This window comes from Euprymna scolopes, chromosome 30 (genome assembly GCF_053919585.1).
Source record: "Euprymna scolopes isolate OS-2025 chromosome 30, ASM5391958v1, whole genome shotgun sequence".
In the NCBI taxonomy this organism is placed as follows: domain Eukaryota; kingdom Metazoa; phylum Mollusca; class Cephalopoda; order Sepiida; family Sepiolidae; genus Euprymna; species Euprymna scolopes.
In genome coordinates, this window is record NC_136511.1 from 87,437,757 (window position 1) to 87,456,713 (window position 18,957).

An 18,957-nucleotide genomic window follows, 5' to 3' on the forward strand; every position below is an offset into this window, starting at 1 on the left:
ATTATAATATGTGCGTGTACTTATTTTTAATGATAAAATGTGTGTGTACTTATTTTTAATAATAAGATGTGTGTGTCTTTATTTTAATAATAAGATGTGTGTGTACTTATTTTTTATATTAAGATGTGTGTGTACTTTTTTTTATTAATAAGATGTATTTATACTTATTTTTAATAATAACATGTGTGTGTACTTATTTTTAATAATAAGATGTGTGTGTACTTATTTTTAATAATAAGATGTGTGTGTACTTATTTTTAATAATAACATGTGTGTGTACTTATTTTTAATAATAACATGTGTGTGTACTTATTTTTTAATAACAGGATTTGTGTGTACTTATTTTTAACAATAAGATGTATGTATACTTATTTTTAATAATTATATGTGTGTACTTATTTTTAATAATAAGATGTGTGTGTACTTATTTTTAATAATAAGATGTGTATGTACGTATTTTTAATAATAAGATATATGTGTACTTATTTTTAATAATAAGATGTGTGTGTACTTATTTTTAATAATAAGATGTGTATGTACTTATTTTTAATAATAAGATGTATGTGTACATATTTTCAATAATAAGATGTATGTGTACTTATTTTTAATAATAAGATGTGTGTGTACTTATGTTTAATAATAAGATGTGTGTGTACTTATTTTAATCATAAGATGTGTGTGTACTTATTTTTAAGAATAAGATGTATGTGTACTTATTTTTATAATAATATGTGTGTGTACTTATTTTAATAATAAGATGTGTGTGTACTTATTTTTAATAATAAGATGTGTGTGTACTTCTTTTTAATAATAATATTTATGTGTACTTATTTTTAATAATAAGATGTGTGTGTACTTATTTTTAATAATAACATGTGTGTGTACTTATTTTTAACAATAATATTTATGTGTACTTATTTTTAATAATAAGATGTGTGTGTACGTATTTTTAATAATAACATGTGTGCGTACTTAATTTTAATTATAAGATGTGTATGTACTTATTTTTAATAATAAAATGTGTGTGTACTTATTTTTAATAATAAGATGTGTGTGTACTTATTTTAATAATAAGATGTGTGTGTACTTATATTTATAATAATAAGATGTGTGTGTACTTATATTTATAATAATAAGATGTGTGTGTACTTATTTTTAATAATAACATGTGTATGTACTTATTTTTAATAATAAGATGTGTGTGTACTAATTTTTAATAATAAGATGTGTGTGTACTTATTTTTATAATAAGATGTGTGTGTACTTATATTTATAATAATAAGATGTGTGTGTACTTATTTTTGATAATAAGATGTGTGTGTACTTATTTTAATAATAAGATGTGTGTGTTCTTATTTTTAATAATAACATCTGTGTGTACTTATTTTTAATAATAAGATGTGTGTGTACTTATTTTTTATAATAAGATGTGTGTTTACTTATTTGTAATAATAACATGTGTGTGTACTTTTTTTAATAATAAGATGTGTGTGTACTTATTTTTAATGATAAGATGTGTGTGTACTAATTTTTAATAATAAGATGTGTGTGTACTTATTTTTAATAATAACATGTTTGTGTACTTATTTTTAATAATAAGATGTGTATGTACTTATTTTTAATAATAAGATGTGTATGTACTTATTTTTAATAATAAGATGTGTGTGTACTTATTTTTAATAATAAGATTTGTGTGTACTTATTTTTAATAATAAGATGTGTGTGTACTTATTTTTAATAATAACATGTGTGTGTGTACGTATTTTAAGAATCAGATGTGTGTGTACTTATTTTTATAATAACATGTGTGTGTACTTATTTTTAATAATAACATGTGTGTGTACTTATTTTTAATGATAAGATGTGTGTGTACTTATTTTTATAATAAGATGTGTATGTACTTATTTTTAATAATAACATGTGTGTGTATGTTTTTTTAATAACATGTGTGTGTACTTTTTTTTAATAATAATATGTGTATGTAATTATTTTTAATAATAAGATGTGTGTGTATTTATTTTTAATAACATGTGTGTGTACTTATTTTTAATAATAAGATGTGTGTGTATTTATTTATAATAAGATGTGTGTGTACTTATTTTTAATAATAAGATGTGTGTGTACTTATTTTTAATAATAAGATGTGTGTGTACTTATTTTGAATAATAAGATGTGTATGTAATTATTTTTAATAATAAGATGTGTGTGTACTTATTTTTAATAATAAGATGTGTATGTAATTATTTTTAATAATAAGATGTGTGTGTACTTATTTTTAATAATAAGATGTGTGTGTACTTATTTTTAATAATAAGATGTGTGTGTATTTATTTTTAATAACATGTATGTGTACTTATTTTTAATAATAAGATGTGTGTGTACTTATTTTAAATAAGATGGGTTTGTACTTATGTGTAATAATAAGAGAGAGTTAAGCTATTTTAGAAAATACCATTTCCTGTATATATATATATATATATGTATATATATATATATATATATATATATATATATATATATAACTTTTTTAATGTTTATTTTTACATTGTTAGATATTTAATTCCTTTCTGAGTAAAAATTTTATAACATAAGAAATCAGCTGTTTTCTGTTTCGATTTTTATTTATCAAAATATAGTTATATTAATACTAGTGCATCGAATTTAGATAATTTACCTTATCTCAAATTTAGCGCATCCTGCTAACTAAATATTTAACGAATATATTTATTATATGGATGTTAGTAAGTATATGGGCATTCACAAGCAATGACTATAGTTGCATTAACTCTGGCTAAAAATCAGCAATGTCAGATGCAATGACATTAGAAATAATCATTTATTGCCTGCTTTTCGTGGCTAGACAACATTTTACCTTCCACTTATATTTTACCACCTGACAAGCTAGTATATACGACACACTTCTGCGAGTTCACTAGGAGAGTGATATGGACTGTTCACAGAGGACGGATGATTGGAGGTGTCTCAAATGAACGACGCCGCATAAATTGTTGATAAACACATATACTGTTGTTATTCTTTTAAAATGTTTATACTATTTATTTTGCAATTTAATTCTTAAAAACATAACTAATAAATTATTTTTAAATAAAATGCGTCCATTTCATCTGTCCGTTTACCAATAAAAAAGACTATTCAAAAATTATATTAATTTTACAATAAGGATTCTGTTTCAAACTTCAGCGTGACAGACAGATGGCAACTGCAGAGACCAACAGAAAACTTTTAGAGATATTTCGACGCACCTAAAGTTTTAAATATCATGCATATTTCTATGAAAATGCTATTATAAACTTGACCGTGACGACTAATTGAGAGCCATATTCTCTTATAAAAATATTATACGTATCTATAAAATATAAATACGTGGAAATATTCTTTGGAACTTAATGCATTTAAATGTTACAGATCCACAAACAGAAAAACAAGATTTATTATCGAGATTTATATCTACAAAGTACGAAAAATGCAACATATTAAAGATGCATCATGTTATGTGTTTCTAAGTTAATAGATACGCCTTTACAAATTTACGGTGTCTGTCGATCAATCTTTCTGTCACACAAAAGTTTTTGAACAAATCATTACATTTCAGTTAGAATTTTACAGTCAATTTTTACTAAAACCAATTCACATAACCGGGATTGGCTGAAGTTGCTTTTAACTTTTTAAAATGTTACATTCTTTGGTCTGTCAAATTTTACACAGTCTTCCTGTTTATTTCTGAAACTAATTTACGTTTGTCTCTCAAAATTCGAGGTTAATCTCTCAAAGTTTTAATTTAAAATTACATTTACTTTTTCTAATAGTTTAAAATAACATCTAAGTTTGTATTTGCAATTTAACTTTGAATTAACATTAACTTTATTCTTTTAAACTAATATTCGAAGTAGCAGATTGAATGGACGCTTATTAAAAATATATTTTATTATTACTTGGTTGTCTTTTTTTACTTTTTATATGGAAATGTATATATTTTCATTCTTATACTAAAAAAAATTATTAGTACTGTGAATTTCAGAATTCCATTGGAGGGACGCCATTGACTGCAAGAATTTTCCGGTTTCTTCAAACGCGATGACCAAATTGGAAATGCAAAGAGCGCGCTTAGAAAATGTTGAACTTATTTATTGGTTTATTTCTACGTTTGTATGTCTGTTAATAAATAATCGTAGTTAAATTTAATAAAACATTTAATATTAATATCTATATACAGCAGGCCCTCACGTTTCGATGGCCCTACTTTCAAAATGACGCGTTCAACAATCCAGAGTGTTTCAAAACATTTTATGTGAGGACTATAATGACACCTTACATATTGCTACACGTAAGACTAGCCGAAAATTTAACTTCTTGCACAGGAAGCCTGGTTATGGGAAGAAAAATGAAAGGAACATCCGAAAAACATAACAAAAACCCAAGTGGTGCACAGGCGGCATATAATGAACGCTCTAACAGTTTCAGTTTAACTTTTGGTGGCATATTCTTCAGCTACGATCAACAAACTATTATAGATGCTGACTGTACATTTGCAACGCATTCGTTGGGACCTTCATAAAAACTGCTTTAATGCACCAATATAATAAAAAAGGAATGAATTGCTAAGAAAAGAAATTAAATAAGAAATTTCATGTTAATTACTATAGCAGTTCATGTAATTTCTATAGCATTTATTTCTGTATTACATGCCTTTTGTGGAAAACATACGTCTTATCAGTAATTAGAGCATGTACGTTTATTTATTGATATAATTACAATTCATAGTCTTGTGTTAAATATAAACATCCAAGTTCAATCAAGAGAATATCGTACTTTCAAATTAAATGAATTTAAATATACTTTATTCTACGAATCCCCTAAATGTTTTATATTTAAAATAAACTTGAATTAACAAGTATATATATAATTATACTACAGAATATGTATCTGCAAAGTCCTGCAGATACATATTAAGAAACAATTTAAATTGCTTGAAATATTTCATTAGCAATTTCAGATTGTAATATTGTCTGATTTCCATTTTCTTGTATTTCTATTTGGGGGCGATTCCATACAGAACGCTTAAGCTTAAAACTACTCATTTCTTCTATATATTGAGTCCTGTTTGTTTTTAAATGTGTTCCCCTCTTTAGGTCTTAATTTTTTATTATTTAGTTTTTAATTTTTCTTTCCTCGATATTTAATTTTGCTTGTTTTTTTATTCGTTAAGTTTGTCATACATATTATGTGTTTTATTCATTCTCCGTATTTATACTTCTTTAATTGCTTTAAGTTGTTACGGGATAATATGGGTTGATGATATTAATTGCTTTAAGTTGTTACGGGATAATATTAGTTGATAATATTAATTGCTTTAAGTTGTTACGCAATAATATGAGTTGATAATATTAATTGCTTTAAGTTGTTACGGGATAATATTAGTTGCTAATATTAATTGCTTTAAGTTGTTACGGAATAATATTAGTTGATAATATTAATTGCTTTAAGTTGTTACGGGATAATATTAGTTGATAATATTAATTGTTGTAAGTTGTTATGGGATAATATGAGTTGATAATATTAATTGCTTTAAGTTGTTACGGAATAATATTAGTTGATAATATTAATTGCTTTAAGTTGTTACGTAATAATAGGAGTTGATAATATTAATTGCTTTAAGTTGTTACGCAATAATATGAGTTGATAATATTAATTGCTTTAAGTTGTTACGGAATAATATTAGTTGATAATATTATTTGCTTTAAGTTGTTACGGGATAATATGAGTTGATAATATTAATTGCTTTAAGTTGTTACGGGATAATATGAGTTGATAATATTAATTGTTTTAAGTTGTTACGGGATAATATTAGTTGATGATATTAATTGCTTTAAGTTGTTACGGGATAATATTAGTTGATGATATTAATTGTTATAAGTTGTTACAGGATAATATGGGTTGATGATATTAATTGCTTTAAGTTGTTACGGGATAATATTAGTTGATGATATTAATTGCTTTAAGTTGTTACGCAATAATATGAGTTGATAATATTAATTTCTTTAAGTTGTTACGGGATAATATTAGTTGATAATATTAATTGCTTTAAGTTGTTACGGGATAATATTAGTTGATGATATTAATTGCTTTAAGTTGTTACGGGATAATATTAGTTGATGATATTAATTGCTTTAAGTTGTTACGGGATAATATGAGTTGATAATATTAATTGCTTTAAGTTGTTACGGGATAATATTAGTTGATAATATTAATTGCTTTAAGTTGTTACGCAATAATATGAGTTGATAATATTAATTTCTTTAAGTTGTTACGGGATAATATTAGTTGATAATATTAATTGCTTTAAGTTGTTACGGGATAATATTAGTTGATGATATTAATTGCTTTAAGTTGTTACGGGATAATATTAGTTGATGATATTAATTGCTTTAAGTTGTTACGGGATAATATTAGTTGATAATATTAATTGCTTTAAGTTGTTACGGGATAATATTAGTTGATAATATTAATTGCTTTAAGTTGTTACGGAATAATATTAGTGTTTGTAATAATAATAATAATAATGATAGTTCCTTAATACATATTACAGTGGCATAAGATTGGCTTAGAAAGTTGGCTGATATAATCGGTAAACATTGAAGTGTGAAAGATCGTGTGGTAAGAGTTGGTTTAAAAACTTAACATGTATAATTTGCAGTTAGTAAATAAATTCGTTAAAACACAACCAATTTCTTTAGATGCTATTCAGCATCTAAAGAAATCAGCGAAAATTGCCACCGAAGCGCCAGGATATTCTGAGCTATTGCTCAACTAGTTGTGCTATTTCTCAACTAGTTGTGCTATAAGGAACTTGCAAGATACACAAAGAAACGAGTGCCAGAGTAAGAGAGGTGATGCAACGCTCCGGAAAAGATTTTTCGGGAAATTCCGGGAGAACTCCTCAAGATTAGAAAGTATTCAACCTACTTTTCATACTTATGAGGTGGCATCACCACCGAAGATATTGACTTTTTAACACATAATCAAAAGATGTCATGTCCCACATAACGATCTGAATAATATTACAGACTTTTAGTATAGTACTTCGTAAAGAATATACCCCAACGAATAAATTATACATTATCATGACAGGTTCTTGGAAATAAACTTTTTACATCTGAATTAAGTCTGATATACTGTATATACTAATAAGTTTCGACTTACCAAGGCTAAAAGCTACTCGAGTATATACATTAATTGTATTGAAAAGTTGAGTGATGTAATTGTATTCGGAAAGGATTGAAAGCGATGGACGAAATGTACAAAATTTCTCTCCATCAGAGACCGGTTCATAAGTATTTGTTGACATTGGACCCAAAGAAATAATGTTGCAGACAAGGTGTTGTACAAATCAGACATTCTTGTAAAAATCTATGTTAATGGAGATTCTTTTAGATCGCATCGGAGGAAGGAGGTAAAGTAATTTGCAGTTTGGTAAACGGAAAAGTTGCCGCTATAATTGTACATGGAGACAATATCGCTTTCAAAAGAGTTTTACTTTTTATCTTCGTTTAGTTAGTCGTTTAATTTTAAACTTTTCAAACAGCCAGTCTTGTTTTGAAAAAGTACATTATTTAAATCATAAGAAATCAAAAACAAAATCTAGGAAGATATTGTCGAAAATTGACTGTTTTTCTAACACTAACTCTACTGGCCGCCTGGTAACTATGGCTGCAGATAATGAAATCACAGCAATTATATAGTTCTGCGAGCCATCCCAGCCAACTTTACTAAAGAAAAGTTTTTAAATAGTTGTCAATACACGGATTAATTGGTCTGTTCCGTAAAAGTTATCCATATGCTCTTCCAAACAACAGCCTGTGAAGAAAACATAATCTAACATATAGAAACGATAACGTGCTTTCTTAACTGACACTATAAACGGTTACGTCTTTACGGCATAATGAAATGGCCCGAGAATCCATCTAAAATAAAGCCACAGCACGCCAACTGTTCATCGTACGAATTAAAAAAGTTAAATTTTACTTATTTTCCTTTCTTGCCTTTGTTTTCTTTTGATTGTGTTTATTTAATTTAAAGTATATTTCCCTTCTTCCTTTTTATCTCCATTCCATTCGTCTTTTCCCACAAACAGATTTTTATAACATTTCCTATATTTTCCTTTCTTTTATGTTTTTCCTTGTTCTCCTGTTTTGTTTTGCTTTGCTAATTTTTTTTCGTTGTACAACCTCATTAAAACCTATTTTCTCTCTTCCCTTCGTTTTATTTTTATTTCTTTTCCTTTTAGTCAAGTACAAAAAGCGGGAGAATAAGAGACTCCTTCGCCGAAAGCTCTACACAGGTGTGTATTCCAAATTATCTCTACATATTCTTTCCCATTGCAGTCAAGTACAGGGAGCACAAGAAACGCATACAGGAACAAGTAGTTGAGCGAATGCGCCGTCGGAACCAAGGTCAGTCTGTCGGTAAAAGAACTTCTCGACCCTGCCCCCTGTCTACTTCTTCAGAATTAAATCTTTTAATTCTTCGCCTGTATGTCCGTCTGTCTCGTCAAACTGCCTTGCTAACAAAAACCGCTGCCAAAAGCTGCCGCTGTTGTTTGCCGACACCTCGCCTTGAGCGGCCATTGCTCTACGTGTACCATTTTTGTCTTTGCAAATGGCTTGACCCGTAAAACCGCTGCACGACATGTTTCAACTTGATTCTTGCTCTTGCTGTCTGCTCGATTCGTTGACTTGATCTTATACTCGTTGTTCTTCTTCTTGTGTACATTTTTCTTTGATCATCGTTCGTTTATTGATCTTTCCTTCCTTACGTCTTCCCTCTTGCATTTTCATATCGTTTGTTTGTTGCGCTGAAATTAACTAATGCTTTTAAATGCTTGTTTCAACAGTAAACATATCTATGAAATAAACTTTTCTGCTTCGTAATACAAGTCATTTCGCTGACAGTATTACCTTGACATTAAATTTATAATAGAGTAAAAGTTTTATAATATGTACTCACAATATTCTCAGGAAAATCTTGCTTATATATATATATATATATATATATATATATATATATATATATATATATATATTATATATATATATATATATATATGGTTGATTGTTGATACGATTCGCTAATCGAAACATGTGTAATTAAGCAGATAAACGGTAATAAAAGGATATGTGCTCTCCAATAGTATTGAGCACTCTCTTCTGTTTTTTACTAATTACCATTATATATATATATATATATATGCGTGTGTAGTTATGCGCTTGTCTTTTTGTGTAACTATGTGCGCATGCATATAAACAGTATACATATGCTTATACACAGACATATATATATATATATATAATACATATTGAAATTCACATAAAATATATATCGTAAAGCATAAGAATATATTTATAGGAATTATACTACACATAGGGGCACACATTTCATAGTTATAAGTGTTAGGCTTGTGTAATTAGTTTGACTATTTCATCTGGAGAATAAAACGCAGACGTCTATGTGTATTATATAAATAGTATAGTATCTATAAATTTGCAGTATTTACATTTGATACGCAAGCAGAGCTAAGTCGTAAAGTACGAAAAAATATTTTTTAGCTAATAAGCTAAAAAATATTTTTCGTACTTTACGACTTAGCTCTGCTTGCGTATCAAATGTAAATACTGCAAATTTATAGATACTATACTATTTCCTTGTGATATAATACAAGGATACGCTATGTTATAACTGCAATGGATGCCATGTTGCGGGACCGGGAAGCAGTCAGGCGGGACTGAGATACCTGGCGCAAGCATGTGAATTCCATGATCTCGAATACGGTCCAATGATACGTGTTTTTTTTATTTAACTGAAAAGTTAAAAAGCTAGGGAGTCGGGAGTCATACCATAACCAGGAGCGAACTGTTGTGATCCAATGTTTATTTCTCTAGAGACTCCCCACTATTCTCAAGGACGCATCTCTGTCTCTGATGTCGTTAATTAAAAAGGCTGGTTACTTAGTGCCTCACATCCTTAATATCTGTATGCATTAAACTATTACATTACACTATATTTTACAAGTGGGCAACGCCAAGTGGCCTTCTATAATATATATATATATATATATATATATATATATTTCTACAAAAATATATTTTCTTATTATATATCAATCCTTATATAAGAAGCTCAATGTGATTACAGAGCAATATATAGATTATTATATGTGATTACAGAGCAATATATAGAATAAATAACAAAAATTTATATTCCAAAATTCATGATGTTCGCCATCTTATAATTTATTCCTTTAAATCAGTCGATTTATACAATTCTTGACAGTATTTGTTTTGTAGCGCAAAATCAATCACTTAATTATTATATCAATTAGTGAATGTATAATGCCCTTAACTCATCAGAAGAGTTTTGTCATTTATTCTATGTATATATATATATATATATATATATATATATATATATATATATATATATATATATTAATAAAATTAAACTGAAAAATACATTTTTAATAGTAAGGATAACTTATCTTGATAAAAAGCTCTATCCGCTTAAGAAGAGTAAACAATAAAGTTAAAAAAATATATAAATTGTTCAAAACCAGTAAGAATAATCAATCCTTGATGATGAATTCAGAAGAATTGGAAAGTACTCGAACTTACGACACATAGGGCAGTTACATCACCTGTCTTCTGCCCGAAGTAAAGACCGATGCATAGATGAAAATATTTATTTAGTGCAATATTCTAAAAAGAAAATGCTGCGTATATATATATATATATATATATATATATATATATGTATATATATATATATATATATGTAGATAGGTAACAAACTTCATCTCCAACTACTTTAAATCACACAGTGTGATCTAAAGTTTTGTTTTGTTATAACGTTTATTTTTGAAGCTATATATATATGTATATATATATATATATATATATATATATATATATATATATATATGTAGATAGGTAACAAACTTCATCTCCAACTACTTTAAATCACACGGTGTGATCTAAAGTTTTTGTTTTGTTATAACGTTTATTTTTGAAGCTATATATATATATATATATATATATATATACAAATATATAAAAAGCTTTTATAATTATATATGTATATGTAAATATATAAATCATTTATATCATTTAAAAATTACTACATAATATTAATTTTCCAATTGCCTGTCATCAATCACTAATCATTAACATTAACCATGATATAATAATAAACACTTTATTATAATGTTTTTTGTTGTTGTTATTATTACTAAATGAACTTCATCCATGACAATAGGTTCGAATAGCGGTCGGACACTTATTTTCCTTTCATTAATATACTCGTTAATAGATGAAATTTTAGACACGAATCATTGTAATTTGGAATTACTCAAGATGCTTTCGGCCAGTGGATTTATAATTTCGCTTAGATTTTATAAAATTTATAAAATATATATTTATCAATGGTCAAATTGATTAATGGCTTTCTCACTTCTTTCGTTGTTTTAACCGGTCTTAAAAGTTATACATTAGTTCACACTAACAGTACTATTATATTGTGAATTGTTCTGAATAAGACCGATTAAGCAATCAACATTCTTAATCGGAAAATGATTTCAACATGTATATTTGCTTTTATTCAGCTTGAGGTTCACTTATGTTAATTTAATTTTACGTTGACAATATCCGAAATACAAAAAGTGCAGTTGGCTGGAACTTGATTGATATCTGAAAATGTAATGGTATTTTCGATAATCTAGTGGTGGAATATCTATTTGTAAGTTCTCTCCTAGGATTCCAAGGGTTTCCTAGTGAATCCAGATAGAACATCAATCAATAGTTTTGCTTGAGAAATCGGGAAGTGTAGAAATTATGGTTTGAAATGTAAATAGATATCATTTACACGCTTCTGGCCTTTTCAAACAGAACTATATTTCAGAATGTTACTTCTTTCATACTTTAAAGCTCTCAAACTATGTACTAATCAACTAAACTATAGCTAGTATATATAAAACTAAGTTTACTTACTATTTTTTCTTATGGGGGAAAAGCATCTTTTGAAACTTTAAGGAATAGAGAAATAATCCTATTTACTTTCTATCCCATTGTTCAAATTATATATATATATATATATATATATATATATATATATATATATATATATATATATATATATATATATATGGCCTGGTAAGCTTACAGGGAAGCTATCCGAAGCAGCGTAAATGAAGCTGTTCAGTATGACATTATATATACAAATGTAGGTAAATTTGGCCACATTTTATTAGCTTGAAAATCTAGTTATTTTTTATCAATTGTCATACAGTATTAATCATAGAATAGTATCATAAACCAGCAAATTTTCATATACCAAAATATATATATATCCATATATATATATATATATATATATATATATATATATATATATATATAATTATACGACCTTTTTTCGGCAATTTGATAAGTTTTAAATATCAACGACTGTTGATCAGAATTTAACAAATGAAAGCTCGTTGGAAAAGTAATGTCTTGAATTGTGTAGTGGGCTTCGTGACATTTGCCCTTAAGGTTACACATTAAGGGGATTATCTATCAACAAGAGCTTATTTTTGGAACTTTTTTTACAGCCATAAAATGTTTCAATTGTAATAACTTGTTTTCCTAGTTTTGCATATGAATTACAAAATATCTGATATTTCCCAAAAATCTCTGGCCTTGATAAAATTTGCTACTATTGTTTCAAATGATTTAAAACAACAGCAATGTAGAGACTTGATTCCACATATTGGTCATGTATTATATCTCCATTCTTGGGTTTTCATACATAAAGGAAATTTAATAGTATATAAGGATTATTTGATACTGGGGATATTCATAATCATAATCGCACACTATACAAAAGTGGAGAGATATCACGCGTGAGAAATACTTGAAATAAAGTCTCCCTTGCTGTTATTTCAGATCATTTGAAACTATAACAGCAAATCTTAGTCTTCCCTCCATCAAGTCCAGAGGTTTAGGGGTAATATATATATATATATATATATATATATATATATATATATATATATATATATACCGTACTTTTGGGTAATTGCGCCAAGTCCGGGGTAATTGCGCCAACTAGGTAAAAGTGCTCTTTTAACAACTACGCATATAAAGAGCACGTTTTTTAGTTGGTGCAATTACCCCCTGGTTTGGCGCAATTACCCCAAATTACGATATATATATATATATATATATATATATATATATATATATATATATATATATATATATATATAAATATGCACATATTTATTTATATTTTCAGTATATTCCACAAGAAGTCGATTTCCCTTCACATTTTCTGTAATTTTGTCAAATAATATTTTAGACATCTGTTTATTATAACATAAATGATTTTACTCAGCTGATGAAAGTATTATTTAAAAAAAACGCGTGGTTTTGACAGAAAACGATTCTTAGTTGATCATATTGTTAGAATAAGCAAATATACCTGTTCTGTTTAGAAACTACATTTGTTTGGTTCTTATAAGTTCATTATAATTGCTCTCATTGCAACATTGAGCATCTACATATTCAATATTGTAAAGAGAGCAATTATTAAGAATTTATTTTTACATTAAACCCTGAATAGATATATGAATATGGCGTAATACTTCATTAATTCAAAATGTCAATTCAGATGTTCAAAAGTTATTCAAGTTCTGATTTTGTATTTTTCTCAAATACAAATTCGATTCATGCAGAAGAAAAACTCTAAAAATTATAACAAAACGGGTTAACCTGGAATCATTCTTTAGTTTTGGGGGCGCAAATTACCAAAATGTAACTATGCAACGTAACGTTTCTTTTTAAACGAAATAGTCATTTTATCAGTGGTTATATAGATTTTATAGCGCGTTCAGAACAGTATGCTAGTCTTTCGCCGACTATTTATATAAAAATAATTTTTATATACCACATTGTTGCTTGAAGATAACTCTAATAGATTTCTGCATGAGCTAGATCAAAGTCTGTCTGAAGACTCGTGGTATAGAATTATATATATATATATATATATATATATATATATATATATATATATATATTTGTTGGTGTGTGTGTGTGTGTGTCCAAGTATTAATGCATTTAATGTATAGTATAGTTATATGTATGCCTGTAAGTCTTTATTAATGTATAGTTATATATGTATGTCTGTATAGCGGAATATAGATATAAATGTAGGTATATATCGTTGTACAAAGTGCATGAAGTAGAATACAAGTGTTATATCTTTCATCTGTTTAATTCATGTATGAATTTTATGCATTCTAAAATAGGAATTAGTATTTAAATAGCAAACTGATGCATGTGTCCATATATATGTGTGCGTACGTTTATATATCTATATGTGAGAAATGCACAATAGCTAAATTAATTATTCTCGTAAGATTGCATGAGTGCATATATGAATTCTGTTAACAGTGCATAGTGTATTTTATGCACATATGTTTGCATTAATGTATGTTTTAGAATTAACACAGTATGCTTTTACTCGTTAGCAGCATTAGATATTGATTAAAATTAAATCGATCACAAATTTTAAAATTTTAATCTTTCATCCAAAACTTTAAAATTTTAATCTTTCATCAACAATTCTGCCTTTCTTTCATTCTTATTAATGAGTATACTAGCACACATACCTACATACATATGTACATATATACGTGCATACATATGTACATACATATGCACATACATATGTACATATAACACAATCAGTGTTGGCAGAAATAAAATGTTTCCCAAAAAGAAATTCCAAACTTTTAACTAAAAATACTTGTTTTAAGATACTACAATTTGATTATATATTATGTATTGTGTTGCGTTTAAGTGAGGTTAATGCTTTCGCGTTCAATATCACTGTATGGGCATATTCCCTTACTAGGGTAACACAGAAAAAAGCATGTGACACAATAGACAAAATTGATAACCGTTGAAGAAATTTCTCCTAAATGATCCTAGGAGTAAAAACTAATGGAAACAGTTTAACCGCATAGTCATGACATAAAAAACACTGTAATCACTGGGAGTGTCAAGCCGGAGTCACGCTGCAAGACGTATGAGTTACAAAACCACTTCATTTATACCGAGTAAATTCCACCTTGATAACACTGTTGGGGTTAAGCATATCTGTACATAACGAAATTTAAAAAGAAAAGTACTTGAACAGAAAGGAACCCATTCTCAAAGCAACTAACACTCTGGCCTCAGATCAATAGCAAGTTTGCCGGCTCCGCAAATATTATATTCGTTTTTTTTTTCTTCTTCGAAGGCCTAAGGGCTCATCTCTTTCGATATTTCCACACACGCGCGCGCGCAAACACACATACACACACACACATATATATATATATGTATGACATTAATAAAACTGTAACTCAGGTTAGCGATGAAGGTTACATCAAAAGGATTGTATGCTAAACACTGAGACTTATGAGCTAAAAATCAAGAGTAACGCCAGCAAATCAGTTAAGCCATTCCCTACATATTAGTACAGTAGTCAATGAAAAAGAAGGCTTTAATTCACTCTTCACTACTATTGATCAATTTAATTTATTACTTAGGTTGCTTTATTTATTCCTATTATTGCTTTTTATTTGTTTTTAAATTTCATAAATTTTTACTTAAAATATTTATTGAATATCCAAGCTTTGCATATACTTCTGTTATAATTTTTTATTACATAACTTTGGGATTTTCTTTAAAAATCGACACCATATGATGTGTTTTCTGAAGTTAAATTTAAATCAAAAAGATTAGAATTGTTATTTTATTTCTATGATTCTTTTAATAGATTTCTAACACTAAACTATAATGTAGGCGATTCAGACTAATAAAATGATGCGTAATTGGCGATTTGCTTTTAACTTATATGCAAATTAACAGTGTCATTTACTATGTGTAGAAGAGATACAATGGAAAAGCCGAAAAACTAAAAAGTATGAAAAGCCCATCAGCAGAAACGTCTTTAAAATGTCGGTTCATATTAATATTCGGATATTTGTTTTCTTTACTATTGTCGGAAAACTGGCTGTCCCCGTACATTTGAGTGCCGATTTTTATGTAATCTGTGTGTGTGGGCTGATGAATCTTTGTGGAAGTGAAAGGTGCATACCCCTGTGTAGCTCGTACTATATATATATATATATATATATATATATATATATATATATATATATATATATATATATGTATGTATGTATATATATATATATATATATAGTCTTGGAAGTTTTTAACCTTTAAAAATATACAAAAAAATTATCATTCGTTAGAAAACCATTTAGTCAGTAAGTCATCCAACCACCTGCAATCACTGCATCAACTTGCTCTCTCGAATTTACTATAGTACCAGTAATAATTTATTTTTAAGGGATCATCAGTTGTTTACCATGGACCACTGTTTCGGGGATTTAAAAACAAAACAGTATATTACATCATGGCTCCTAGCAGTGTTGATCAAACACCACCTCCCTTAATCTTAGGAAAAAAACATGTTACAAATATTAGATCTAGTTTCTTATTCTTACTTACTTTATCTAACCTATTCATGTTGTAAAAATGAATTTCCTACCTATATAAATATATATATATATATGTGTGTGTGTGTGTGTGTGTGTGTGTGTGTGTGTGTGTGTGTATGTGTGTGTGTGTGCCTCCGTGCGCGTATTTTTATTTGCTATACATTTTTAATTATACAAGTATTTTTGGCTAAACATTTACAGACGTTTTGCTTCTAGCTGGAAGTGAGCTGAACTGCCTCAAGCCGGATTCTTAGTATGAAAGCTTGAAAAATTGTATGTATTGTCGTGTCAGAAAATGGCTAGAATACATTTCTGTACCTAGGCATTGTGTGGTTGGTCAGTATAATTAATAAAACAAACATTTTATCTTAAATTTACTTGAGATAATTTTTTTTTTCAAATCTCTTCTGCTAAATAAGGTGATGTCATCGGCTTGGTATTTACCGGAGACAATTTAATGGATGAGCACAGTTGTGACTATAAGATTTGAACGTATTTTGACACTTTTTTTGACGATTTCGTTGCAAATTGTTTCTGTTATTAAAAAAATTGCCGAGTGTTTTTTTTATTTTATTTTATACATTTTAAATGGGTTTTTAACAAAAGTTCTGGTTAGATCTGCAATATTTGAAACACACACATGCATATAGCAGTCATAAATACCCGCATTTTTCCTCTGCTTTTTAGACCAACACAACATACACAAGATATACAACAATCCATCACATGAACAATAAACACACTGCTTGAATACACATAATTGTATCGTACTTTGAACCTCTGTACACAGAATATATAAGCAATAAACACACACGCATACACACACGCATACACACACGCACACACACATATGTGTGTGTAGTTATTATAGATCTAACGAGCCTATATTATAAAGTGTGAAGAAAAAAACGTGTTACACTTTCTCAAAAGTCATGAAAATGCTGCATATTTTATTATTTTATATATATATATATATATATATATATATATATATATATATATATATATATATATATATATATATACGAGGAAAAAAGTAATTACTTTTGACAAATATTTTTTCCGTTCATATAAGAGTGCCACAATGTTAATTTTTAACGAGCTACAAAAATTGAACGTTCTCGAAGAGCAAATACGTTTTCGTATTATCTATATATTTTTCATTTATTTTTCGTATTGACACAATGACTTGATGTTAGTGTGTGAGTTAGGGTAAAACATGTGTTTTGTTATTATAATATTTATAATTTTCATAATAAACTTTGGTCAAGAATATTAACTAAAAACTGATTATTTATTAACATAACAGGTGAAAATTTGATTTTTAAATCGGTTCAACAAATAGAAACTTAATTTTAATATTAACATAATATTTGTAAAAAGCTCAAACCCTAATCTTAGCTAGTAACTTTAAGTCAGAATGTGATTACGAATAATAAATTTTAAAACGGCATAAAATATGCGCGTGATTTCAAAATTGCACCCATTTTTCTGATACGCCAGCTAATAGCTTATTATGTGGATTCACTTTCAGGACAATTTCTGAAATAGTATTAGAAAAAAGTGTTTGGAGATAATAGAAGCTCTCTCTCTCTCTCTCTTTCTCTCTCTCTCTCTCTTACTCTCTCTCTCTCTTTCTCTCTCTCTCTCTCTCTAGCTCTATCTTCTTTATCTCTCTTTAACTCATCTTCTCACACACTTTCTTGCGGGAAATACGGGAAAGCAAACTTGTCATAATATCGTCATGTCTACATTACAAAATTTATTTTATTAGAAGACCAAATTTCGCTTTAATCAACGATTACTTTTGAATGAAATCAGCTTCCATGATTCATAATTATTTGATGAATATAGATAACAAAATAAAATAATGATCCAACAAGACCTATTACTTTTGATCGAAAGAGTAACCTCGGTGGCCGAAAAAAACATACAAGAGAAAAACATTTGCTAGTTTTGAAATCAGCTAATTTTTATCAACGTAAAGTAAAATCTAGAAAATAAAATTATATTAGAATTTTTCGTCAGTTTTATTTTTTGCTAATAGCTGTTTTTATGTCGTAAACTCTGATTGAATTATCTACATCTATGAGGAAGCAACCATCAAGATACATCCTGTTTAAATACAGAATTCATCCCATTGTATATAAATAAACTATAAAATTGATGTCGGAGGCATCAACATACAAGAATGTTTATATTTGAATCATTTGGACTAATGCTGTCATCTTTATATTCGATCTTTGGATGTTATTCTCTCAACTATTCAGAAAATGTAATCTCTGCCATTCAACAAGTGTGTCTTTTGGAATTAGGAAATAATACAGAATTTTGAACGGAAACTATTATTTAAT

The 18,957-nt window shown here is 27.7% G+C and overlaps 1 protein-coding gene across 28 annotated transcripts in view; it reads left to right on the forward strand.

Annotated features, from left to right (window-relative positions):
• LOC145254883 (uncharacterized) overlaps positions 1-18,957 on the forward strand; it is a 751,603-nt gene that overhangs the window by 600,923 nt on the left and 131,723 nt on the right. For 27 of the 28 annotated variants that reach the window (XM_080113782.1, XM_080113768.1, XM_080113776.1 and 24 more), the window contains exon 5: positions 8,403-8,471. In XM_080113782.1, the coding sequence (XP_079969908.1) occupies positions 8,403-8,471 (69 nt within the window). Of the gene's footprint in view, positions 1-8,305; positions 8,360-8,402; positions 8,472-18,957 lie in introns of all 28 variants that reach the window. The other variant, XM_080113769.1, reaches the window with a different exon arrangement.